Source organism: Aquarana catesbeiana, linkage group LG03, assembly GCF_042186555.1.
Source record: "Aquarana catesbeiana isolate 2022-GZ linkage group LG03, ASM4218655v1, whole genome shotgun sequence".
Classification (NCBI taxonomy): Eukaryota; Metazoa; Chordata; class Amphibia; order Anura; family Ranidae; genus Aquarana; species Aquarana catesbeiana.
Window position 1 is genome coordinate 654,981,709 of NC_133326.1, and position 26,058 is coordinate 655,007,766.

The following is a 26,058-nucleotide window of genomic DNA, read 5'->3' on the forward strand; positions in this document are numbered from 1 at the left end:
CACAGATCAGCTGAACTTTCTGCAAACATTTTGTATTAACAGTTCTCTTTTGTATGTGGAAGTGCACTAAAATGACAGTGTGGACTTTTACTTACTGCCAGTCTTTGGCTATTGTAAATGAAAAAATTCTATGAGGGTCTTGTAGACGTGACAGCATATTGTTTTTATCCTATTTAGCTGTGTGATAATGCAGATCATTCCTCTCTGAGGCTCGGTTCACATCATCACCGCATCCGTCTCACAGCAGGGATCTGGTGCATCCTGATTCACTGGTTCAGGTCCAATTTCAGTCCAAATTTTGGGCTGAATTTGTACCTGAAACAGACCAAAAGATGCACCGGACCTGCTGTGGAGATATGTGAACCGGCTCCATAGAGTCAAAATATCCTGTTATTGCGAATTGGATGCGGATCCTGCATCCAATTCGCAATGGTGTGAACCAAGCCTTACACTCCTTCTATATAATATGAGTTACTACCTTGAAATGCTTTCATTTAATATCTAAATTTCATTAACCCTTGCCTTTCATGACACCCAGGTTTTGGGTTTTAGTCAGTACTGTCACCTGCTTTCTTGTAAATTGTAACGTTGTCACTGGACAGTCCAACTTAACCCCTTCCCACCCAACTCCGGCGTCCCTTTAACGGGGTCTTTATGCCAGGGGCAGGAAGATTCTGGCCGATCATGTGACAAGTGATTGGGTAATTAGCTGTCAAAGTGGTCATCTCATCAGAAGCTAGTCCTGCCAGATACCAATCGGTAAGAAGACTGGGAGCTGTCTTTGACAGCTTGGTCACTGTCCTGGGAGCGTGCAGTGAGCATTCCTTCAGCACAGAAAGCTCTGCTGCTCATGGACACGTGTGACATGTGGATGTTCAAGTCCGCCCTCTTTGCCGCTGCACATATGTATTATCTGGGCAGCAAGAGGTTAAGCAAACATTCTGATTCTATAATGACATTTTCAAATGGTTTTTAAATACTATTTTTTTTTTGGCTAATCTTTTTCTCCACATGCTGCCCACTAAAGCTTTTACTGTCACTTCCTTTTGAGCACACTTTTTTTTTTTTTTTATATCCATGCATCTTATCTATCTTCCATATTTCTTCCCTGATTGGTTTATTGTCCGATGAAATGATCTTCTGATATACAGAATTCAGTGTTGCTCATTTGCCACTAGGCGGTGCTGTAGTTGTTTCTCTATGCATGTTGATATTCCATAATAATTGTGTTGTAACTTTCTCCATTACAGTTGAAGTGGTGTGCGTGGATTGCGGTATATTGCTCCTTTATCAGCTTTGCAAACTCTCGCAGCTCTGAAGACACCAAGCAAATGATGAGCAGCTTTATGTAAGTCTTCTAGATGTTGCAACTGTAAGGTGATCCCATTCTGACTCATTGATCATGTTGACAATGCGTCTTGGAGGCAGAGCTGAAACTTGGGGGTGGGGTGGGGGGTTGTGTGTGTCTGTAGGTGCCACCTGTCACGGTTTTCACTGGGACTGTCCTGAGATTTGATATAACCCTTTCACGACTAAGCCTATTTTTGAAATTTGGTGTTTACAAGTTAAAATCCGTATTTTTTGCTAGAAAATTACTTAGAACCCCAAACATTATATATATATATATATATATATATATATATATTAGCATAGAATCTAGAGAATACAATGGAGATTGTTGCAATATTTTATGGCACACGGTATTTGTGCAGCGGTGTTTTAACCACTTCAGCCCCGGAAGGATTTACCCCCTTCCTGACCAGAGCACTTTTTACAATTTGGCACTGCGTCGCTTTAACTGCTAATTGCGCGGTCATGCAATGCTGTACCCAAACGAAATTTGCGTCCTTTTCTTCCCACAAATAGAGCTTTCTTTTGATGGTATTTGATCAACTCTGCCATTTTTATTTTTTGCCCTATACACGGAAAAAGACCGAAAATTTTGAAAAAAAGCGATATTTTTGTTATAAAAAAAAATACAATAAACTCAATTTTAGTCATACATTTAGTCCAAAATGTATTCGGCCACATGTCTTTGGTAAAAAAAAATGTCAATAAGCGTATATTTATTGGTTTGCGCAAAAGTTATAGCGTCTACAAACTAGGGTACATTTTCTGGAATTTGCACAGCTTTTAGTTTGACTGCCTATCTCATTGTTTGTTTGAGGTGCTAAAATGGCAGGGCAGTACAAAACCCCCCCAAATGACCCCATTTTGGAAAGTAGACACCCCAAGGAATTTCCTGAGAGGCATGTTGAGCCCATTGAATATTCATTTTTTTTGTCCCAAGTGATTGAATAATGACAAAAAAAAAAAAAAAGTTGTCACTAAATGATATATTGCTCGCACAGGCCATGGGCCTATGTGGAATTGCACCCCAAAATACATTCAGCTGCTTCTCCTGAGTATGGGGATACCACATGTGTGGGACTTTTTGGGAGCCTAGCTGCGTACGGGACCCCGAAAACCAATCACCGCCTTCAGGATTTCTAAGGGCGTAAATTTTTGATTTCACTCCTCACTGCCTATCACAGTTTTGAAGGCCATAAAATGCCAGAACAGTTCAAACCCCTCCCAAATGACCCCATTTTGGAAAGTAGACACCCCAAGCTATTTGCTGAGAGGCATTTGTATGTGTTTTTTTTTTTCTTTTTTCAATTTTCAAAACTTTGTGACAAAAAGTGAGGTCTGCAAAATGCACACCATACCTCTCAGCAAATAGCTAGGGGTGTCTACTTTCCAAAATGGGGTCATTTGGGGGGGTTTGTGCCACCTGGACATTCCATGGCCTCCGAAACTGTGATAGGCAGTGAGGAGTGAAATCAAAAGTTTACGCCCTTAGAAAGCCTGAAGGCGGTGATTGGTTTTCGGGGTCCCGTACGCGGCTAGGCTCCCAAAAAGTCTCGCACATGTGGTATCCCCGTACTCAGGAGAAGCAACAGAATGTATTTTGGGGTGTAATTTCACATATTCCCATGGCATGTTTGAGCAATATATCATTTAGTGACGACTTTGTGCAATCAAAAAAAAAAAATTTGTCTTTTTCCTGCAACTTGTGTCACAATATAAAATATTCCATGGACTCAACATGCCTCTCAGCAAATAGCTTGGGGTGTCTACTTTCCATAATGGGGTCATTTGGAGGGGGTTGAACTGTCCTGGCATTTTATGCACAACATTTAGAAGCTTATGTCACACATCACCCACTCTTCTAACCACTTGAAGACAAAGCCCTTTCTGCCAATTTTTGTTTTTTTGCAAGAAAATTACTTTGAACCCCCAAACATTATATATTTTTTTAAAGCAAAGGCCCTACAGATTAAAATGGTGGGTGTTTCATTTTTTTTTTTTTCACACAGTATTTGCGCAGCGATTTTTCAAACGTTTTTTGGGGGGAAAAAACACACTTTTTTAAATTTTAATGCACTAAAACACACTATATTGCACAAATATTTGATGTAATAAAAGGGATAATCTTAGGCCGAGTACATGGATACCAAACATGACATACTTTAAAATTGCGCACAAACGTGCAGTGGCGACAAACTACATACATTTTTAAAAGCCTTTACAGGTTACCATTTTAGATTTACAGAGGAGGTTTACTGCTAAAATTACTGCCTTCAATCTGACCTTCGCGGTGATACCTCACATGCATGGTGCAATTGCTGTTTACATTTGACGCCAGACCAACGCTTGCGTTCACCTTTGCGCAATAACAAAACTGTTCCTTTCTTTTTTTTTTTTTTTTTTAATTGTTATGTCAGGGAATGTAAATATGTAAATACCCCCTATGATAGCAATAGGTAGTGACAGGTACTCCTTCTTTTTTTTTTTTTTTTTTTTTTTTTATAAATGGGGTCTATTAGACCCTAGATCTCCCCTCTGCCCTCAAAGCATCTGACCACACCAAGATCGGTGTGATAAAATGTTTCCCCAATTTCCCAATGGCGCTGTTTACATCCGGTGAAATCTAAGTCATGAAATGCTCGTAGCTTCCGGTTTCTTAGGCCATAGAGATGATTGGAGCCATTCTGGTCTCTGATCAGCTCTATGGTCAGCTGGCTGAATCACCGGCTGCATTCTCAGGTTCCCTGTTGGGACAGGAGAGCCAGAGAAAAACATGGAAGATGGTGGGAGGGGGGGACATTCCCTCCCACTGCTTGTAAAAGCAGTCTAGAGGCTAATTAGCTGCTAGGATTGCTTTTACAAGAAAGCCGACCGCTGGCTGAAAAGAATGATACCAAGATAATACCTAAACCTGCAGGCATCATTCTGATATAACCACTCAAAGTCTAGCAACATACCAGTACGTTGCTGGTCCTTGTTGGGCATATATTGTAATCTTTTTTTTCATGTGGGCTGAACGAAAAAAAGAGATTGATTAGTGGGTATGCCCACCATTAGAATACCTCCCTTCATCCACCCACTTCTAATGATGGGCATACATGCACCATTTATATATGCCGAAGCATGGGGGCATCTGCCCCAAAAGTTGGGAGCAAATCGCTCCTCCGCCCCTGCTGCCCCCATGTTAAATAAATCAGCGCTGCAGCTGAATGGCGTACCTGAAGACAAAAAAATGGTTAACAATAAAACACAGTAAACAGTAAAGTATAAAAAAATTGCATACCTGAAAAGCAAACATGATAAAACATAATAACAATAAAACATTGCAGAATAGAATACAGTTAAAAACAGCAGAACAATAGAGAGAATAGAGAGAGAGAACAATAAAACGACAACTATTTTTGTTTTTTTTTTATTTTATATATTTTTTTGTGTTACACTTTGTTTTTGTAACTGTAACCGGTTCCAGGTTCGGGTCTCTCAAAATGCGATGGCATCTTGGGAGACCCTGTGAAAGTGTGTCCTAGTCTGTGGAATGCTGTACCCTACACTAATACTCAACTAGTGAATGGTAGCGTTCAAAACATTCACCAATGCAAAGACCAGGATTGTCAGGACAGGAGGGACAATAATAGCGGGTGTCACGTCTATATCCGCGCTTGCTGCAGACACTACATCTTTTTTGGGGGGGTTCGTTGGGTAGGGGTACTCGGGAGGACATAAAGAAAATGCCTCTCATGCAGCCGACTGCATTTGGTTGGGGATGTGAATCGGGGAAGTACGGGCGCTGCAGAAGCGGTGGGTTCCCAATTAGGATTGGCGAATGCAGCAGGAAGGGCACTATGGGCACGATGGGCCTGTGTTTGTCTTCTTCTTGGTGGCAGCGGGACACTACTTGTGCTTGCCACCTCACCAGCTTGAACTGCACTTATGGGACTCGCCACGTCACCAAGTGTTACTGCAGTGCTGGTTTGACTACGACCGGGGTGTACTAGGCCGCTGGCGCTTGCCAGTTCACCAAAACGCTACCAAACAAACTGTTAGCGATCGCAGGGATCAGGCCTGACTCTGCGAACGCTGCAGTTATGCGTTTAGTGTTTTGTAAGTGACAGTGATCGATCGATACTGCACTTGAGTGGGTTGGGCCGGGCGGAGGGTCAAAACGCAGGTGCTAACAGGTATCTGGGCTGATCCCGCTAACACTGCCTTTTTGGGAACCCTAAACTGCTGGGGACGCTAGTATAGATCTGATCAGATATTGATCCGTTCAGATACTATACCACTAAGGGAGGTGTACGGTGCGTGCGTGGGTGTTAGCGGTACTGGCACTAACTTGACGCTGCTTGGGGCGACGCAGACCCTATCTGACCCTAAAACCTAAGTTATATCACCGCTGGGCGATCAGAGGCTAAACCTTTATTAGGTAATAAACGGCGGGTGCCCTGACACTATAAAAAATAAACTAACTAACTAGCGTCACCCGTAACACTTATACGGTGATCACTGGTGAAAGGGTTAACTAGGGGGCAATCAAGGGGTTAAAACCTTTATTAGGTAGTATATGGGGGTCCCTGACACTATAAAACGCTGACGGCGAACCTATATATTTACCTCCCTAACTAGCGTCACCATTGACACTAATACAGCGATCAGAAAAATGATCGCTTAGTGACACTGGTGACGGAGGGTGATCAAGGGGTTAAAACTTTATTAGGGGGGGGGTACCCTAGACCTAAAGGGGGCTAACACTAACTGCCCTACCACACTAACTGTCACAAACTGACACCAATGCAGTAATCAGAAAAAAAACAAAAACTGCTTGGTGTCACTGTGATTGGGGGGGGGGGGGGGTGATCAGGGGGTGATGGGGGGTGAAATGTGTGCCTGGTGTGTTTTACTGTGTGTGTATGTGTTGTGCACTCACATCAATGTCTTCTCTCCTCGGCACCGGAACGGAAAATACTGAGCCGAGGAGCGATGACATCACTTCCTCTGCCGCTGTTTACTATACAGCAGCAGAGGAAGAATCTCATTCGTGGGGAGCGATCGCGAGGGGGTGGCCACGAATGAGTGGTCTCCCCCTCAGCCTGGATCGCTCCCCTAACGAAGCCGACTGCCGCGCGGGGGGGGGGTCGACACGCCCACGGAAGGCAGATCACGTACCAGGTACATGATTTTGCCTGCCCGTGCCATTCTGCCGCAGTATATCTGCGTTAGGCTGTTGGCAAGTGGTTAAACGCAAATTTTTGGGAAAAGTGACACTTTCATGAATTTTAAAAAATCCAAACAGTAAAGTTACCCCAATTTTTTTGTATAATGTGAAAGATGATGTTACGCCGCGTAAATGGATACCAAACATGCCACGCTTTATAACTGCACGCACTTGTGGAATGGCGACAATCTTTGGTACCTAAGAATTTCCATAGGCGACGCTTTAAATTTTTTTTACGGTTACCAGGTTAGAGTTACAGAGGAGGTCTAGTGCTAGAATTATAGCTCTCGCTCTGACGATCACGGTGATACTTCATATGTGTGATTTGAACACCGTTTACATATGCGGGCGCGACTTCCGTATGCGTTTTCTTTGCTGCGCGAGCTAGTGGGAATGGGGGCGCTTTAAAAAAAATGTGTTTTTCTTATTTATTTTATTTAATTATATATTTATAAATTGTGTTTAAAAAACAAAAAAAAAAAAAATTTGATGACTTTTATTGCTGTCACAAGGAATGTAAACATCCCTTGTGACAGTAATAAGTGGTGGCAGGTACTCTTTATGGAGGGATCGGGGGTCTAAAAGACCCCCGATCCCTCCTTTGCACTTCAAAGTATTCAGATCGCCGAAAACAGCGATTCTGAATACTGTGTATTTTTTTTAAATCGGCGCCATTGGCAGCCGCGTAAACGGGAAGTGACGTCATGACGTCACTTCCGTGTTTACAATTAGAAGGCTGGCAGCTGATTTGTCAGTGGGCCTCCCGATCGAACGGGAGGCCCGGTAAGAGCAGCGGGGGGGGGGGGGGGGGGGGGGGGGGGCGCGTCCCCTCCCGCTCCTCCGGTATAACAGCTGAGCGGCTTTTAGCCACATCGGTTGTTATATTCGGATAGCCGATCGCCGGCTCTAAACAACGGTACCCAGATGATGCCTGCAGCTGCGGGCATCATCGCGGTATAACCCCCATAAGCTGAGTACTCACATCTGCGTACGCTTGGCAGGAAGGGGTTAAATCCTTGCCATCCCAGGGGAGCTGAATCCCAGAGCCGGATGCAGGCATCCAGCACATCTGCCCCACATCTCTTGTAGGGTGGCTGGGATCAGAGTCGGTGCTACCACTAGGCAAACTAGGCAGCCACCTAGGGTGCTCTGCTGCCTAGGGGTTGCCTGGCCGCTGGTTTCCCTACTCTGTCTCTGTGCTATGTAAGTTTTCCGTGCTGTAGTAAAAATACATCTGTAATAAATGTTACAACCTCCAGTGGGCGCTGCTGGGATAAAGCGTGCACATCTAGGGGAATGCAGGGGATGCCTCTGCTGCCTGTTACTCAGGCAGCCGCTCTGTAGTGTCATTATAGAGGCGCAGCACTGGAGGACATGTCCTGATGGAACGGAAGCAAACATCCCCTGCACGCCTCTATGATCAGTGCCTTCTACTGCAGCCACATGCCTCCTCTAGCGCTGGTTTCTGCCACACTGATGCTCGGGCAAAGGGGGTGATTCAGGGGCGAAGCCAAGGGGGGGCAGCAAAATGAGGTTTCGCCTGGGGTGTAAAAAATCCTTGCACCAGCCCTGTCTGGGATCCCATGCTATCTGCACCTCTATGGCAGCTGGCATTTCTCCCTGCCAGGTGCCTGTACAACACACTGGAGAGCGGACTCCACCTCCTCCTCTGCCCTGATGTTCTGTACAGACAGGAGGAGTCAGGGAGGAGGGAACCCCGCCCTGCATGGGTTGTGCTGATGATCTGAGGTCAATGGCTCCCGCTGCTGTGTCTCAGCCAATGAGGAGGGAGAGACCCAGCAGAGCTTCTGCTCTTGTGCTGGATTAGGCTCAGATAAGTATTAGTGGGGCTAAGGGGGGAGTTGCACACTGAAGGTTTTTTGCCTTCAGGTAAAAAAACCTTCAGCTTTTAGAACCACTTTAACCACTTCAATACCAAGGGCGTCATATGACGTCCTGGGCTTTGAGCAGGTATATCTGAATGATGCCTGTAGTTACAGACATCATTCAGATATTGCCGGTTTCAGCCGGCGAATCTCTACACCATAGGAACAATTATAGCGGCCGTTCCACCGCTTGATCGTTCCTATGGGAGGCGAGAGGGGACGTCCTCCCGCCGCCCTCCGGTGCTTGCTCCGACTCACCATTACGATCGGTGAGGCGGAGAGTGGACCCGCCGGCGCCGGATGTAGATCATAGAGATTTCCGGCGGACCAGATGGTCCCCGGAGTCTCTATGATCATCGGAGGCCGGGCGCGATGTTATAACGTCACGCCCGGCCTCTCCATTCAAAAAAACGGCCGAAGCGGCGATCGTTTTATTTTATTTTTTAATTTCAGGCTTCCCAGCCTAGTGGTGAGATATGGGGTCTTATTGACCCCATATCTCACTATTAAGAGCACCTGACATGTCATATTGCTATTACAAGGGATGTTTACATTCCTTGTAATAGGAATAAAAGTGATCAATTTTTTTTTTTTTTTCAAAAAAGTGTCAAAATAAAAAAAATAAAATTTAACAATAAAAAAAAAAAAAAAAAATTTTTAAAGCGCCGCTGTCCCCTGTGCTCGCACGCAGAAGCGAACGCATACGTAAGTCCCGCCCACATATGAAAACGGTGTTCAAACCATACATGTGAGGTATCGCCGCGAACGTTGGAGCGAGAGCAATAATTTTGGCCCTAGACCTCCTCTGTAACTCAAAACATGTAACCAGTAAAAAAATTTCAAGCGTCGCCTATGGGGATTTTTAAGTACCGAACATTGGCGCCATTCCACGAGCGTGTGCAATTTTGAAGCGTGACATGTTAGGTATCTATTTACTCGGCGTAACTTCATCTTTCACAAAATGCAAAAACATTGGGCTAACTTTACTGTTTTGTTTTTTTTTAAACACAAAACAGTTTTTTTCCCCAAAAAAACGCGTTCGAAAAATTCCTGCGCAAATACTGTGTGAGATAAAAAGTTGCAACAACCGCCATTGTATTCCCTAGGGTCTTTGATAAAAAAACATATATAATGTTTGGGGGTTCTATGTAATTTTCTAGCAAAAAAAATGATGATTTTTACATGTAGGAGCAAAGTGTCAGAATTGGCCCGGTATTGAAGCGGTTAAGGTAGGCTAAGTTTATATTGTGACATTTTGTTTTATTAAGCATATTTTATAGGTTTTATTTATGTTTTTGTTTAACTATGCCCCTCCCACTGGTAACCACTCTTCACTATGGTGCACTACACTCACTGTATTACTACTCTCCTTGGGGCACCCAATTATGTCCCAGGTCTTTAACAATCCTTTGGAGTATACTACAAAAAAAAATTGCTGTGCGCCGCGTTCGGGTTTGGCTTGAAGAAAAGGTGGCAACCCTAGCCTCCGCGCCAGAAGAAAGCAGCAGCACTTTGAGCTAATTTCAAGCCTCACCTCTGCGACAGATTAGGAGGGGTGCACCCACTACAAAAGAAGAGAGCCCAGAAGTGGATCTTTAAAGCGGAACTTCAGTCATTTTTTTCATCTTTCCATCTATTAAATCTTCTGCCCTTGTTTTAACTTTGGATAGTAAAACTTTTTTTTTTTTTTTTTTCTGCCAGTAAATACCTTATACAGCCCACTTCCTGTTTCTTGTCTTGTAAAAAGCCTAGGCTTATGACATCATGCACAGCTCTCTCTCACACTCTCCTGAGAGTTTGCCAGGAAGGGAGGGGGGATGAGTCTTAAGGGGGCCAATGAGAGCTGCAGAGCTGGAGGTGTGCCTCTGTGTAAATCCAGGAAGTGATCAGACTTAAGCTGCCCACAGTAAAACTGGTTGCAGCCAGTGGAGGGAGATTTTTGCAGCATATTTGGCAAGTACAGAATCACAGTATATATAAAATAATATGCAAAGTGGTTGGAGGGAAGCTTCAGAATGGCAAAGATGTTTTTATTACAAATTATGTGAGCAGACTGCAGTTCCTCTTGAATAATTCACTACTTTTTTTTTTTTTTTTCTAGCGGTTCCCCTCCCAATCTTACTCCAGAGATGAGGCTTTAAATCTCATTCAAAGGAGCTAAATTTTAAATTCTGTTTGGATGTTATAATAAAACAAAGATCTGAAGTTGTACAGTTTCAAACGTGTGTGGAAGTCACACCCAATGCCAAAAGCACCCCTGTAAATTGTGTTTTTACTCTTATCTATGGCAGGAAATGCAGAGCAATGAAGAAATTTCTTTTTTACAAATAACGTTCTTAGTTTCTAAAGAATGCATAGTTACAAGATATTAGTAATTCTGATGCAATTGTTGTACAGTTTCAAGGAGAGAAAGATGAAACAAAGAAAAATAAATGAATTATTCTTTGATAATAGTGCAGACACAAGTAAATGTTAATAGTAACATATCACCTCTCGACTCCACTAGTGTATTGTAAGTTGAATTTGCCTATTCTGTCCTCCCCCTGATCAGATGGAGTCCTCGTCCAGCTCATTACAAGTGGAGGCTTCCTCCAGCCAGGCATCCCAAATCTCTCCATATTTGGCAGGGCAACCTCTGTGAACATAAAGCTCCTTTTTGTAGGGTAGCACATTGTTAATTGCGGCGATCCACTCCTGAACGGCAGGTGGTAGCGACCTAAGCAATTTCCGTGCTATGAGTAGTCTGGCTCTAAACAGTGTTTCCTGTAGAAATATGTGGTGGAACTTATTGAAGTCTGGGTCTGGGAACGCTCCCAGTAAGCATTGTTTGGGGCATAGTGTGAGGGAGGAGCCCATCTTGTCATGTATAAATTTCACAATTTGGGACCAATAATCCCGAATTACCGGGCAAGACCATACAAATATGAAAGAAAGTGCCAGTGGAACCCCCACATCTGGGGCAAAGTGGGCTGTAGTTGTCTCTATACTTGGCTGGTCGTGAGGGGGTCAGGTAAGTCCTGTGTAAAATGTATAGCTGTGTTAGGCGGTCCGAGATCTTGGGGGATATTTTTTTTGCAGGCATCCAGCACCTCCTCCCATTCGTCCTCCTCCATCTCCCCCACGTCCCCAGTCCATCGATCTTTTAGCTGGTATGCAAGAGCCGTAGCATTTGGACGTAGGAGACAGGTGTAAAATGTAGATATTAGGTTTTGAGACTCCAGCCCAGATATTGCACATAGAATATCTATTTGTTCCAGGTTTGGGGGGGGGGGGGGGGGGTCTCGGAATTGGGTCTGTAGGGTGTGGCGGAGCTGGAGGTAGCGAAAGTGCATGGAATTGGGGAGGCCAAAATCTTCCTTAAGTTGCTGGAACGACTTTAGGACTTCTCCACAATACATGTCTGCTAGGTAAACCACCCCCCCCGTTGATGCACAGGCTGTGATCAGGTAGCTGTAGTAGTTTGGGTAAGCAAGGGTTGTCCCATAGGGATGTCTGTTTGTGCGTGTAGGGGGGGGGGTCTTAAGTTTATGTCTCACCACCTCCCACACCTTGCAGTGGTTATATAGCAAACCCTTTCGACTACCCAGAGTCCATGGGTCACCAGGATCCCTGAAGAGAAGCTGGAAGGGGTGCTTGTGTATTCGAGTGAAGGGAGAGCATACTAAGGCCAGATAATGATCCCTATCTTCTTTGTCTATGTAGAAAAAGTGAGACAATTGGGCTGCCAGGTAGTACATATTAAAGTCCAGCAGTGCCGTGCCCCCTAAATCAGTGGTGTTCTTCAGCATTTGCCGGGACAGTTTGTGCCGTGCCTTGCCCCACACAAAGGAGTTGAGAATGGCTTCTAAGGATTTAAAGATCTGCAGGGGTTTATATTCAGGGGCATGCCATAGGACGTATAAGAATTTGAGCAGTAGAATAATTTTAATTACGTTTATATGGCCCATGACGCACAAAGGCAGTCTGGTCCATGTCTGTGTTTTTGAATTTAGGATCGTAAATAGAGGTTCTAAGTTCAGTTTAACATATTCTTCCGGGGACCGGGTGATTTAAATGCCTAGGTATTTCATTGCGCTAATTCGAAATAAAGGGGAAGAGGCCTGCGTCTCTGTTGGGGCCCCTATGTCTAAGGGGAGGATCTGGGATTTGCCCCAATTGATCTGTAAGCCTGAATAATGCCCAAATTGTTTTATAGTTTCTAAAGCTGTCAGTAGAGAATGTCCCGCATCTTCCAGGTATCATAACATGTCGTCTCCGTATAAACTAATGCCGTGTTCACACGAGCGGACTTTTTCGACTGGACTGGTCCGACGGACTGTCTGACGGACTGTCTGACGGACTATCTGACGGACTATCTGACGGACTATCTGACGGACTATCTGACGGACTATCTGACGGACTTCCAACGGACTTTCCCAACGAACGGACTTGCCTACACACGATCACACCAAAGTCCGACGGATTCGTACGTGATGACGTACGATCGGACTAAACTAAGAAAGTTGATAGCCAATAGCTGCTCTATCGTCGGTTTTCGTCCATCAGACTAGCATACAAACGAGCGGACTTTTCGATAGGAACTGGGTCCAGCAGAGTTCCGACGTAAAGATTTGAAACATGTTCCAAATCTAAAGTCCGTCAAATTTTCGACCGAAAAAGTCCGCTGCAGGTCCGATGAAGCCCACACACGGTCGAATTGTCCGTCGGACCAGTCCGCTCTTGTGTCACGGAATAACTGTTTCAGTCAGTTGTGCACAACATAAGCCTCTGACCCCAGGATGTGCACGGAGCGACGTTGCTTGCTAGTGGCTCCACCGCCAGAGCATATAATAGGGGGGAAAAGGGGACAGCCCTGACTTGTGCCCCTTTACAAAGGGAACGCATCTAAAGTTATACCATTGAACAAGATCCTGGCTCTTGGAGTTTGATAGAGAAGCTGAATCCATTTGATAAAATTGGACTCGAAGCCAAACCTGGCCAGACATTCCCAGAGGTAGTCCCATTCCACAGAATCAAATGCTTTTGCGGCATCTAGGGACACTACCGCTCAGGAGCCTATCCGGTCATGTTCAGCCTGTAGATTCATGTAAAGCCTACGCAGGTTAAATGCCGTGTTTTTCGCAGGCATAAACCCAGTTTGGTCGGGATGGATAAGATTCAGGATCACCTTGTTTAACCTCAGCACCAGGACCTTGGCCAATATCTTAATGTCTAGTTGTAGTAGGGAGATTGGGTGGTATGATTCAGGGAGTTCTGGATCCTTGCTAGGTTTGGGTATAAGTACAATGAAGGCTGCGCTCATAGATTTTGGGAGGGAGCCTGATTTAAATATATGTGTAAGCAGTTCATGTAACTTAGGGACTAAGATCTCACTATAGTTTGTATAAAATTCAAGGGGGGGACCGTCTGAACCAGGGGCTTTGGAGCAATCGAGATGGGACATTGCTTCCACAATATCATCTTTGGAAATGGAGGCCTCCAACATCTGAACTTGAGAGGAAGTTAGCTGAGGAAAGTCAATGGTGGATAGAAAGTCAGCTATATCCTCTCCAGAGTTATTGGTGGTGGACGAGTATAGGGATGCGTAAAAGGAGCAAAATTCACTGGCCACCCTATCCGGGTCACGAGTCAAGGTGCCAGCTGCATCTCGCAACGAGACCACAGTGGGTGGTTTGTGTTCCAAATGTGCCAGGTAGACCAATAGGCACCCTACACGCTCTCCATACTCGTATACCCTTTGTTTGCCGTAAAAGATTTTCCTTTCTGCTTTCTAAAAGTGGAGATTATTCACTATGCGAGCTTGCAGTTTTACCTGGTTTGCCGCATCTGGTGTGGGGTTATCAGTAAAGGCCTTCTCTACCTCTGCCATTCTTTGTTCAGCCTGTTTGATTACCTGGGTAGAGGTCCTCCTATATCTAGAGATTTGTTGGGAGAGTATCATACGGACATGGGATTTAAATGAGTCCCATACAGTTTCAAATGGGGCTGAATCTCTGTTAACCCGGAAAAGGAACTCCCGCTCCTCTCCTGCTCCCTCCAAATCAGGAGCAACTGATAGCCAAAAAGGGTTGAGCCTCCAGGCATAAGAAGAGGGGGGAGTTCAGCCTAAGTTCGATCCAATATGGGGCATGGTCCGTTGGTGTACATGGGGTGAATTCCATATCACTCAGAAGAGGCAAAAGGGAGCGAGAGATTAAAATTAGATCTATACGTGACATGGTATTGTGTGTTGCTGGGAAGCATGAGAAAGCCCTATCTGTTGGGTGGCTATGTCTCCAGCTATCTACCAATGCAAATTCGTTCAGAAGTTTCCCGAATCTCGTGAGGGAGGCGTGGGGTTGGTTAAAGGCGTTGAGGTAATTCTATCTAAACTAGCGTCAAGCACAGTGTTAAAATCCCCCAGCTACACTGCCGGAACAGACGGGAATTGTGACATGTGAATGCTAATCCCTCAGTCAGGATGTTGAATTGGAATGGGGGTGGAGGGTATATAGTATGCCAACAATAAAAGTTCCAGTCCGTTCAGCATGGCATGCATAAACCGGAACCTGCCCTGTGGATCGGACCTCAGCATAGAGAATTGGGCTGTCTTGGCCACCAGTATTGCGATACCTCTAGAGTTTGTAGTGTAGGGGGCTTGATACAACCATCCCACCCAGGGCCTCTTAAAGGAACAGTAGCAGCTGACCTGTAAGGTGGGTTTAAACTAGCACCATAATGTCTGCTCGCTGTGCCTTAAGATAAGTCAGAGCAGCATTTCTCTTGGGTTTGGGTCTGACATTCTACGTGAGGCATTTTAAACTAGACATAATTGTATAGTCAGTCTATTGATGTTCACCCCAATCCACATCGGTAGGCAGCCACGACCCCACTGTATAGGTGGGAGGTGTTGTCTGTGCAGCCCGAGCCAGTGGAGATGGAGTATATGTGCAAAATCTGAGGGGGCATGGAAGGTATGCCTACGTGTGCACCTGGAAGTTGCCTGCAGTTAACACTATTATCTGTACATAAGCATGCATATCTGTGCGTCATAACTAAAAATTGAAGAACGATAAACTTATAACAAAAAACTTTTAAGCATATTTGAACACATGCACTGACCTGGCTGGGTACGCAGCATCCAAGCCCTTGACCAAAAAATGCTTGGATTCCATTACTAACATCGCAATTGTGAAATGAAACAGCGGGGTCTGGTGGGACTCCCATATCTAGGGGGACGTACGTCCGCTGAAGAATGAACAGCAGTGTGAGAGGAGCGATCCCCAGTATAGGGCTTCCAGGATGACATACAGGGGGGAAATAACAGGATAGGAGGATGTACACCCATGACTCGGGAATCAAAACGGGTGGCAGCTTGAGATTGTCTAATTGTTGTGGCTTCTTCACTTTCCTACCATGGATTCTTGAGTCAGGGGGTAGGGGAGTAGGAATTAGCCCAAAAGTTCCAGAGTGTGGGGCACAAAGTGGAAGTCTTCTGCACAAAAAGGGGCTTACAATCTTATTTAGTGTCAGGATAGGGGTCGGTCACATAGTACCTTTCTCCTGCGATCCTCGTCAAAGCGTGTCAGGTGTCTAGTATGCGATCCCTCTTTGTAGAGCCAGGATGGCTGGTGTCTGGTACAAATCTTATACAGGGGCCTGATTGGGTGCTGCGCGGTCCTCCAGCAATGGCAACAAAACGCCTCTGGTGTGCCGAAGAATTGGGCTCTGTCTTCTACTGCCACGCTAAGCCTGGCAGGGAACAGCATGGAGTAAGTGTAGTGCCGGATTCTTAGCTGTCGATTGGCTTCTGTGAAGTGCGCCCTCTTTTTCTGGACCTCCACGGCGAATTCTGGAAACACCTTGATTTCACCGTTCCTGAAGGGGATGTTGCCTTTCAGTCTTGTGAGGCGGAGGATGGCATCCCGGTCTCTAAAAATAAGGAGCTTTGCAATGAAGGTGCGGGGGGGGGGGGGATGTGCACCTTGTGGAGGGGGTCTGGCAGCTAGGCGATGAGCTGGTTCAACCACGAAGGAGGTGGCGAATGCAGGCCTTCCAAAGGTTGAGATGAGCAGGTTTTCTAAAAACGAAGGGAGGTCGGATCCCTTCGCTCCTTCGGGAAGCTCCACAAAACGAAGATTACAGCATCACAGCCTATTCTCCATGTCATCTTGCTTGGAAAGTATTGTAAATAATGAGAATGGACCCGCGCCGTGGAGTGAATATAGTGAGTGAAAAAAAACAAATGTAAATAAAGTATTTTTAGTGAATGCAAAATGTAAATGTGTGTGTATGTCTGGATACACACACACACACACACACACACACACACACACACACACACAAGATGTATGCAATGGGGCTGCTGCTGTAGTGTGAGGTAAGTACCCCCAAAAAACTGATGAAAAAGAAATTAATACTCAGCGCTGCCTCTCTATATCATAATTTGCATCTACTTACATCAAATATATGTCATATAACAACATATACAGCAAAGTGCTAAAGTGCCAATAAATTCATACAATAAGGTGCAAAGAATAAAGTGCAATCAATAAAGTTCATCTATTGTGGAGTACGGAAATGGTGACACATAAGTGTAATCTTGGTGACTTCCTGTGTTCCCCTCCTGGGTCCCCACTCACCAGATAGTGAAAATCAATGCGCCTTTGTGTTTAAAGATGGTATCTTCTGTCCAGCAAAATGGATAGGTTGGTTGTACCTCAGAGAATGGAATGGAATGGAACCTTCTTTCCTCCACCGCTTGTTATGGGTCCTACATACTTTACTCAATCATAGGTGATTGCAATGGTAAAGTTCGGACAAGTGAAGAGAGAGAGAGGATATAGTGTAATACTGCAAGATTTATTTAAAAGGTTTAAAATCATTACACTTACATCAAAAATGTTTAAAATGTGCAAAATTGCCGCCTTGGCATCCAAACAGCCTTCACAGATAGTCCTTAGCTTGACATGTTTCGCCCCTCCCACTGGGCGTCATCAGAAGCTTCTGATGACGCCCAGTGGGAGGGGCGAAACATGTCAAGCTAAGGACTATCTGTGAAGGCTGTTTGGATGCCAAGGCGGCAATTTTGCACATTTTAAACATTTTTGATGTAAGTGTAATGATTTTAAACCTTTTAAATAAATCTTGCAGTATTACACTATATCCTCTCTCTCTTCACTTGTCCGAACTTTACCATTGCAATCACCTATGATTGAGTAAAGTATGTAGGACCCATAACAAGTGGTGGAGGAGAGAAGGTTCCATTCCATTCCATTCTCTCAGGTACAACCAACTTATCCATTTTGCTGGACAGAAGATACCATCTTTAAACATAAAGGCGCTTTGATTTTCACTATCTGGTGAGTGGGGACCCAGGAGGGGAACACAGGAAGTCACCAAGATTACACCTATGTGTCACCATTTCCGTACTCCACAATAGATGAACTTTATTGATTGCACTTTATTCTTTGCACCTTATTGTATCATATTGTATGAATTTATTGGCACTTCAGCACTTTGCTGTATATTTTGTTATATGACATATATTTGATGTAAGTAGATGCAAATTATGATATAGAGAGGCAGCGCTGAGTATTAATTTCTTTTTCATCAGTTTTTTTGGAAAGTATTGTGTTCAGTTGGTGCTGCATTCATTCAGTGGCGACCTGTAATGGCGGCATTTCATCTTCCACACGGCTGATGCGGGTCTCTGTCTCTGTCACCCGGTCCCTGAGTTTCTGTAGGTCCTGTCTGATCAGGGACACATCGATCTTGCATGTTAGAGTACTTTTGCAGCCCGAAATTGCCTCCAGTACTCGGGCTCTGTCTTCTGCGGCCAAGTCTGAAGAGGGGGGCGCATCGGCGCCATTTTCTCCCGGCCTCCCCTTCTCCTTTAGCCAGTATTTGTTCAGCCTTGCAATCGTGTCAGTCACCTTTTTCAGCGGCGATATGATGATAGGAGGTGAGGGAGGAAGCAGGCTGTGTGTAGCAGGTTGAAAAAGTCAGATTTAGCCAGAGGATAAGTAGAAACGGATATTTCTCACGCGGAGGTTCCGGATTGCACTCCTCATACCATGCGGTCCAGGCCACGCCCCACAATGAAGAAATTTAGAGCGTGTATTCTATAATTTTGGTGCATATTTACAAGAAGCTCTCTTCTGTCCCGTTCTTGATGTCTAATACATTGCTGTAACTTTAAAGCGGAATCCTTGTATGCCTGTTGATCCAGTTCTAGAAGGTACATAGATCTGATAAAGAAAACCACATCCTCTGCACACATTGAAAGGTTTTAAGGGTTTTTATAGAAAAGAAGAGTTGCCAAGTAAACGTGAAGATTAGAAAGCCGAGGGATTGGCACCCATGGAGGTTGGACATCGTGTGCCAAGACCTATCATGTATACAGGAGCTCAGGCTTTTGGGCTCCACTCCTGGACAATTCTCACACGAGATCGCCCAGAATATACAGCTGTGGCCAAAAGTTTTGAGAATGACACAAATTATTAATTTTCAGAAAGTGTGTTGTTGCTTTCAACCAAGGGAGTGGGCCCGCTCACAATTTTGCCTAAGAACACAGCCATGAATAGGAAATGGTACAAAAACATCCTCCGAGAGCAACTTCTCCCAACCATCCAAGAACAGTTTGAGGAGCAATGGGGGTTATTTACTAAAACTGCAGAGTGCAAAATCTGGTGCAGCTCTACATAGAAGCCAATCATTTCTAGGTTTTATTGCCAAAGCTTAATTGAACAAGCTGAAGTTAGAAACTGATTGGCTACCATGCACATCTGCACCAGTTTGAGTGCTCCAGTTTTAGTAAATCGACCCCAATGTCTTTTACAGCATGAGGGAGCACCTTTACTATAAGGCAAAAGTGATAATTAAGTGGCTTGGGGAACAAAACATCAACATTTTGGGTGCATGGCCATGAAACTCCCCAGACCCTAATCACATTGAGAACGTGTGGTCGGTCCTCAAGAGGCGGGTGAAAAACCCCCCACGAATTCTGACAAACTCCAAGCATTAATTATGCAAGAATGGGCTGTCATAAGTCAGGATGTGGCACAGAAGTTGATTGACAGCATGCCAGGGTGAATTGAAGAGTTCTTGAAAAAAGATAAACCCTGCAAATATTGACTCTTTGCATAAACTTAAGATGATTGTCAATAAAAGCCTTTAACACTTATGAAATTCTTGTAATTGTACTTCAGTATATTATAGTAACATCTGCCAAAAAAGATCTAAAAACACTGAAGCAGCAGACTTTGTGAAAATTAATATTTGTGTCATTCTCAAAACTTTTGGCCATGGCTGTAGCGTTTTATATTTAACGCAATCACTTAAAAGAGAAGTATGTGTGTGTGGTTTTGTTTTTTTTTTTTGTTTTTGTTTTTTTTGGAATCCTACTTACCTAGGTGGATGCAGCATCGGTCCCCTGCCAGCTCTAAAACTGAGAACTGAGCAATCAAACATCGCTGATCGCTCGATTATCAGAGCTCCATAAGCAGAGAGCTGGTGACTGTGGAGTGCTGGGCTGTAGAGGGGCCGGGAGCTTCTGGCTCAGGCTCTCAGCGGAACGCTGAGAAGCTGAGCCAGCTGTCGGTCCAGGCTCCTGGTCGCGATCTTTCCCCAGCCTGGATGTCTCTGTGACGTCAGCCCGCTGTCTGCTGAAAACTGGTCACAGGAGTGCAGAACGAACTACACTCCTGTGATCCACAGGAAAAGTACAGTCAAACGAGCTTTGACTGTACTTCTCCTTTTTAGGAGTTTGCACAAGAAAATTCAAATAACAATTAGAAACATTAATTTCTGTTATTTTTGAAACACATTATCAACTTCACCATAAGCCATACTCTGAAATGCCTTGCTGCTGTCTCTCATTGGAGTGCACAACAGCACATTAGTACATTGTTCTAAAAAGACATTTCTGCAAAATCATCCTATCAAGCAAATCTGTTATATGGAGAACCTAAAATTTTCCTTTTCCTGTGTGGGGATCTTTCTGTGTAGCACCATTTCACTGCTATTCCTCTGCTTGTACCTTAACACCTCCATACCTAAGCCTTTTTCTGACACTTGTTGCTTACAAGTTAAAATCCATATTTTTTTGCTAGAAAATTACTAAAATGGCGATCATTGCATTATTTTCTGTCACGGTATTTTTGCATAGTGGAAAGTTGTTCTGACATGACTCAGATTGTGGCACCACATCCAAATATATAGATACAAAAAAGAAAAACAAAGAATGAACATGGACTTTAAATTGGTAGCCACCAGTAGACCCAAATGAAAGCGAGAGCACTCAATTGAATAAAAATCCAAATTTATTATAACATCCATAGTAAAAAACATTTTAAAATCAAATATTGAATTTGAAACAGGTAATTTCATATATGTACAGATGATATTGTCCCAAACAGGTATGGCCCACGTGAACACAAAAAATAACCTGTAGGTATGCCCTCTCCTTGTGGAGCTGGGCTGGGCATTCAATATTTCCCGATTTGTAATCTGGGTAAGTATTTATGAGCACTCAATATATGTCACAAAATATAAGTACTGCCCTTTTTTAATTCTATTGTCCCATGTGGAACACATACAATATACCCGGTTTTTGATGTTGATTTATTACTCATTTTTGAATATGTATACATGTATTTGCATATTGTAATGTATACTGTATTTCTCAGTACCAATAGGATTCCCTGAGGAAGCTGTAAGCGTAACGAGTAGCGATCCCTCTGTACTTTGATTTCCTGTGGGGTCCTGATATGAAAGACCTTCTCTAAATACCAGCTACAGAGTCCACCATATCTATGGGCATACCTACAGGTTATTTTGTGTTCACATGGGCCACACCTGTTTGGCACAATATCTTATGTATCGAAATTACCTGTTTCAAATTCAAGATTTGATTTTAAAATGGTTTTTACTATGATGTTATAATAAATTTGGATTTTTGAGTGTTCTCTTTCATTTGGGTCTTCTGGTGGCTACCAATTTAAAGTCCATGTTCATCCTTTGGTTTTTCATTTTTGTGCAGCGGTCTTTCAAATGCAATGTTTTTGGAAAAAAGACACTTTCATGAATTAAAAAACAAAGCATTAAAGTTAGCCCAATTTTTTTGTATAATGTGAAATAGGTTGTTACGTTGAGTAAATAGATACCTAACATGTCATGCTTTAAAATTGGGCACACTCGTGGAATGGCGACAAACTATGGTACTTTAAAAATGTCTACAGGTTATCAGTTTAGAGTTAGAGAAGGTCTTCTGCTAGAATTATTGCTCTTGCTCTAAAGATTGCAGTGATATCTCACATGTGGTTCGAACACTGTTTACATTTGCAGGTGCGACTTGCGTATGCTTCTGCGTGTGAGCACAGAGGCATAGGGCACTTTAATTTTTATTCATCTACTTTTTTATTTACACTGTCCCTTTAAAGAAAAAAAAAAATCAGTTTTATTGCTGTCACAAGGAATGTAAACAGCCTTGTGACAGGTACTCTTTTTGGAGAGATCTGGTATCCCTCCTTTGCACTTAAAAGCATTCAAAACGCCAAGTATGGCTGTTTTGAAAACTTTTTTTTTTTTTTTTTTTCAACATTTGGCTCCTTTAACTCTTCAGTAAACCAGAAGTGATGTCATGACTTTGCCTCCAGGTTACTACATCCGAGACCCGATTGAAGCCGATTTCGGCTTTGTTCGGGTCTCCAGCTTTGGGCCTCCCAGTGGGATCGAAGAGCCCGGGTGAGCCATGTCCCCTCCTGCTGCTTGGGATAACGGCCAAGCGGCTGCTTAGCCGCATCTGTTGTTATCACAAGAAAGTGGACCGTCGGCTCTTAAAAAAAAAAAAAAAAAAAAAAAAAAAAGCAGTTGCATGCAGCACCCCGGTACAACCCCTTCAAGCCGCATATTTGCCGCACGTCGGTGTGAAGGGGTTAAAGATCCCTCTACTTGACCCTATGTTTATAATACATTTTCCAAAAAGAAAAATAATCCAAACATTGTTATGGGAAAATTGTTCTTTTGGTTTTATTTTTAGAATAGTTAGTAGCACTAAACATCACCATTCTAATTAAATGTTAATTATAAATGTAGCACCCTCTACCAATAGGTAGGTGCTAGTAATAGATTTTTGCTAGGAACTGTCAGCACAGGCAAATTTAGGCAGGCCTATGCTGTAAGCCAGGCCTGTCTGTTTTGATCTGGGGGCTGGGAGTGGTCAGAGTAGCAGTGGATGTGACCACTTGTGCCCCAGTTCTGAGGCATTTCCCCTGCTTCCAGGGAGAATATTTTGGAAGAGGAGCTGGGCTTAGAACTGGCGTGGCAGGCAGCTCATGTGGGAGCCCTGACCAATCCCCATCTGGTATTGGCAGGGCCTCCTATATAAGCTGAGGTAACATGCCACTGGGGAGAGTTGTCGGCTGAGTGAAGTGCAGAATGGCGTACTAGGCAGCAGCAGGAGGGCACCCCCATCTGGGGGGTGTACCGATCGCAGGAGCAGGAGCAGGCACAGGGAGAGCTGCGAGGGAACTTTGCCTCTACATGGTCATTGGCATTGTCTTTGTCATCACACTGGGGTCGATAAAGAACTCCTGGAGCAGAGGGGCAGGTGAAGCTGTCGGAACGCATGGTCCGGTCAAGTTCTCTATCAAGGACTCAGGGCAGTGGAAGATCGGTGAGTGTTACCACAGTGGAGGGCTTGAAGTGCCAGGAAGTCTGTGAGGGAACTTTGCTTCTACACGGTCATTAGCAAAGTCTTCATCATCTACACGGTCAATGATGGGGAGTCCTGGATCAGGGTAGAGACTGTGGGGATCTGTGTCAAATAGATGTGGCCTGAGGGCACAGGATTTGCAAGTTGGGCTGTTTGAAAACAGTAGTCCACCATCCAAAAGAATGCTTTTAAACTACTAGGCCTCCGGGGAGAGGTGCTGCAGGCCTCAGGCCTAGTAGCAGTGAGCAACCAGAGCCAGCTTGGGAATTTATTCAGAATGGGTCCTTCTTGCTCAAGGAAGAAGATGTGACATTATTTAACCTCAGTATTAATAAGTTTGTGCAGGAGGAGAAGAAATTCTAGAACCATCACTTTTTACACGGTCAAAAGTGATGTCCTCATCTTTTACACGTTATATATGCCCCTGAGTGGACTTTAAAGGCACTTAAATGTATTTAAGAGAATATGACGGAGTATGTAATAGTATAAAAGTAAACAAATTTTATCTAAAGACAAAATTTAAAAATTATTAACGAAGCATACACATATCCATACAGTTCATTACTATCACCATAGGGTAAAGTGTATAGAAGAACTCTTCTCACACCCAACGCGTTTCGGGAAATAGTTTAATCCTTCTTCAGGGGTGCAGAAAAGGAGAGAAGAGAGGTTCATATAGTGTTGAATGGTAAGACAGTTGTTATGTTTCGTTGGGTTGCATTAAAAATCTGAAGTCAAAATAGCATTGAATATTAATACTGATAGGATTGCTGCTCTTACGGCACCGTGGGCATCAAAAAGGTCTGTAGGTGTAAATTGAGTGGACGTGTCCTCACAAATAGGAGGTTCCCCCCACATTCCGCGGCAACATGGTGGCCAGAGTGATATACTGAGGCAAATGGAGTCCCTGATGGTAAGTCAAAAAAAGAGACAGGATTGATAACCATGGCTTATCAAGGAGGGGTTTTGCACAGATCAGCCACACCTCCCAGCATCCAGCTATTGAATGCTTTATAACTTGTTTATTGGATGTGGCACTACCAGAATAACCTAGGTTAGCCTTTCACCCCTCCTATATTAATAATCTTTTAGGCGGTACTGGATGGGGAATTCTTAGAAGGAATAGTCTGCGGGAGTTAAGCAGAGGAGGAGCAACAGTCTGCATGGAGATGCAGGAGGAGATTCATACCCATTATAAATGCACATCATCTCTTCTGGCTCCAACTATGTGCTAGTGTGTGTGATTTTTAGAAAATGATAGCAATTAAACAATCCTATGGGCATCCCATATACCTTTTTCCCCAACCAAGTTGTACCCCCCAATAAAACAACAAAAACAAAACCAACAAAAGACTGTTCATTGTCTCTGCAAGTGATATATGAAGTCTGGCAGCAGGGTGAATTGGTGGATTGTCTGTTACTAGTGGCAGCTACACCGCTACATAAAGATTGTGGTCAGCTTTACCTAACTGATGATTCAAAAGTTTATACTGATATTATTATATAAAATCTTTATTCTACAAATAAAAATGTGAATACAGTGTGGGTCTGGGATGCTCAGTTTGCTACATGGATGGAGATACCTTGACCAAGCCAAAAGGTTCTGTCTGCCTACCCACTAGTATAGAGAAGAGTTAGTGTGCCTCCTCTGACTCTTTAAGCAGTCCCTATTATCTAATCTCCCTGCTTTTCACTACACTAACTGCTTTATGAGCCTGCAGAAGGTTTCTGTACTTCTGCAACTCGCCACTTCTGCTTGCTAGTGGTTGAGACCCCCAATATTATGCACAATGAATGCAACATCCCCTCTGCTTCTCAAAGTAGCTATTGTTTTCAATAGAATGCAGTATTAATGAGGTACAGCAGGAAACAGATTTAGTCTATCCTGACCTTTTTCAAGTCCGCAAATGTCACAATGTTTCTGTACTATATGTGTGCCATAAAGACAAGTTTTATATCCACCTTTATGTAATGCACTGTTGGAATTATGTTTATTGTGCATTTTTAGCCTTAAAGCTGTTTTATTGCATTCTTGCAGGTTGTCCATCTCAGCAGTGGTCATGTCCTACCTACAGAACCCGCACCCCATGTCTCCTCCCTGGTAACACCGGCCTTGTCCAGCTCAGGAGAAGGTGGTTGGTGTGGACCCTGGAAATTTTACAGAGACTCCGACTTCCCACTTTATGTCCTGTGTCTGGCAATTGTATGTCTGAATAAAAATGGTTGATTTTTACGTTTTGCTTGCCTGTGATGTGACTCTGTCTCATGTAAGTGTTGGTTCACCTTACTTGGACTTTTTACTTGACAGGACTGTGGCTACTCTAAGAAAATGTTTATATGAGGCTTCATTTGCTTTGGCATCATTGTGTAGCTCGTATTGTTCAACTCCTGGCTACTGTATCCGAGCAAGGCAGGTAAAGGGATTGGTTCACCTTTTAGCAACATGTTACACCTGTATTTAGGGTGTAACACAGTGATTCTCAACCAGGGTTCCTCCAGAGGTTGCTAGGGGTTCCTTCAGCATTGGGCAAGTTCTGCCTCTCAGATAAGTTCCCACTATTCCCAAGATCCCATTGATCTTTTTAGCTATCTGTAAGGAGGTAATTCTTCCCAATGACCACAAGAGTAAGGACCATTCTTCCCACTGACCATCACACTAATGTATTATGAATTGTAGATTTCTAATTTTTAGCAGGGGTTCCCAGAGACCGGAGAACTATTTCAAGGGTTCCTCTGTTTGAAAAGGATGAGAAAGACTGGTGCTAAGGACCAAACACCCTTCCCCCAGAGCCCCCACGTTGTGACAGCATATGGGGTTCCTGGCAGGATTACCAGGTGACAGTATAGGAAAAAATGCCTGAAAAACTAATGCAGCCACCACATCTAAGGACTGGTAAGCTGCAATATATTAAATT

The 26,058-nt window shown here is 43.9% G+C and overlaps 1 protein-coding gene across 1 annotated transcript in view; it reads left to right on the top strand.

Annotated features, from left to right (window-relative positions):
* Nucleotides 1-25,376, top strand: part of WDR83OS (WD repeat domain 83 opposite strand) — a 35,584-nt gene extending 10,208 nt beyond the window's left edge. Inside the window, exons 3-4 of the mRNA XM_073622729.1 lie at nt 1,251-1,348; nt 25,182-25,376. Coding sequence (XP_073478830.1) covers nt 1,251-1,348; nt 25,182-25,248 — 165 coding nt within the window. The 3' untranslated portion in view covers nt 25,249-25,376. The remainder of the gene's footprint in view (nt 1-1,250; nt 1,349-25,181) is intronic.
* The last annotated feature ends 682 nt before the right edge of the window (nt 25,377-26,058 follow it).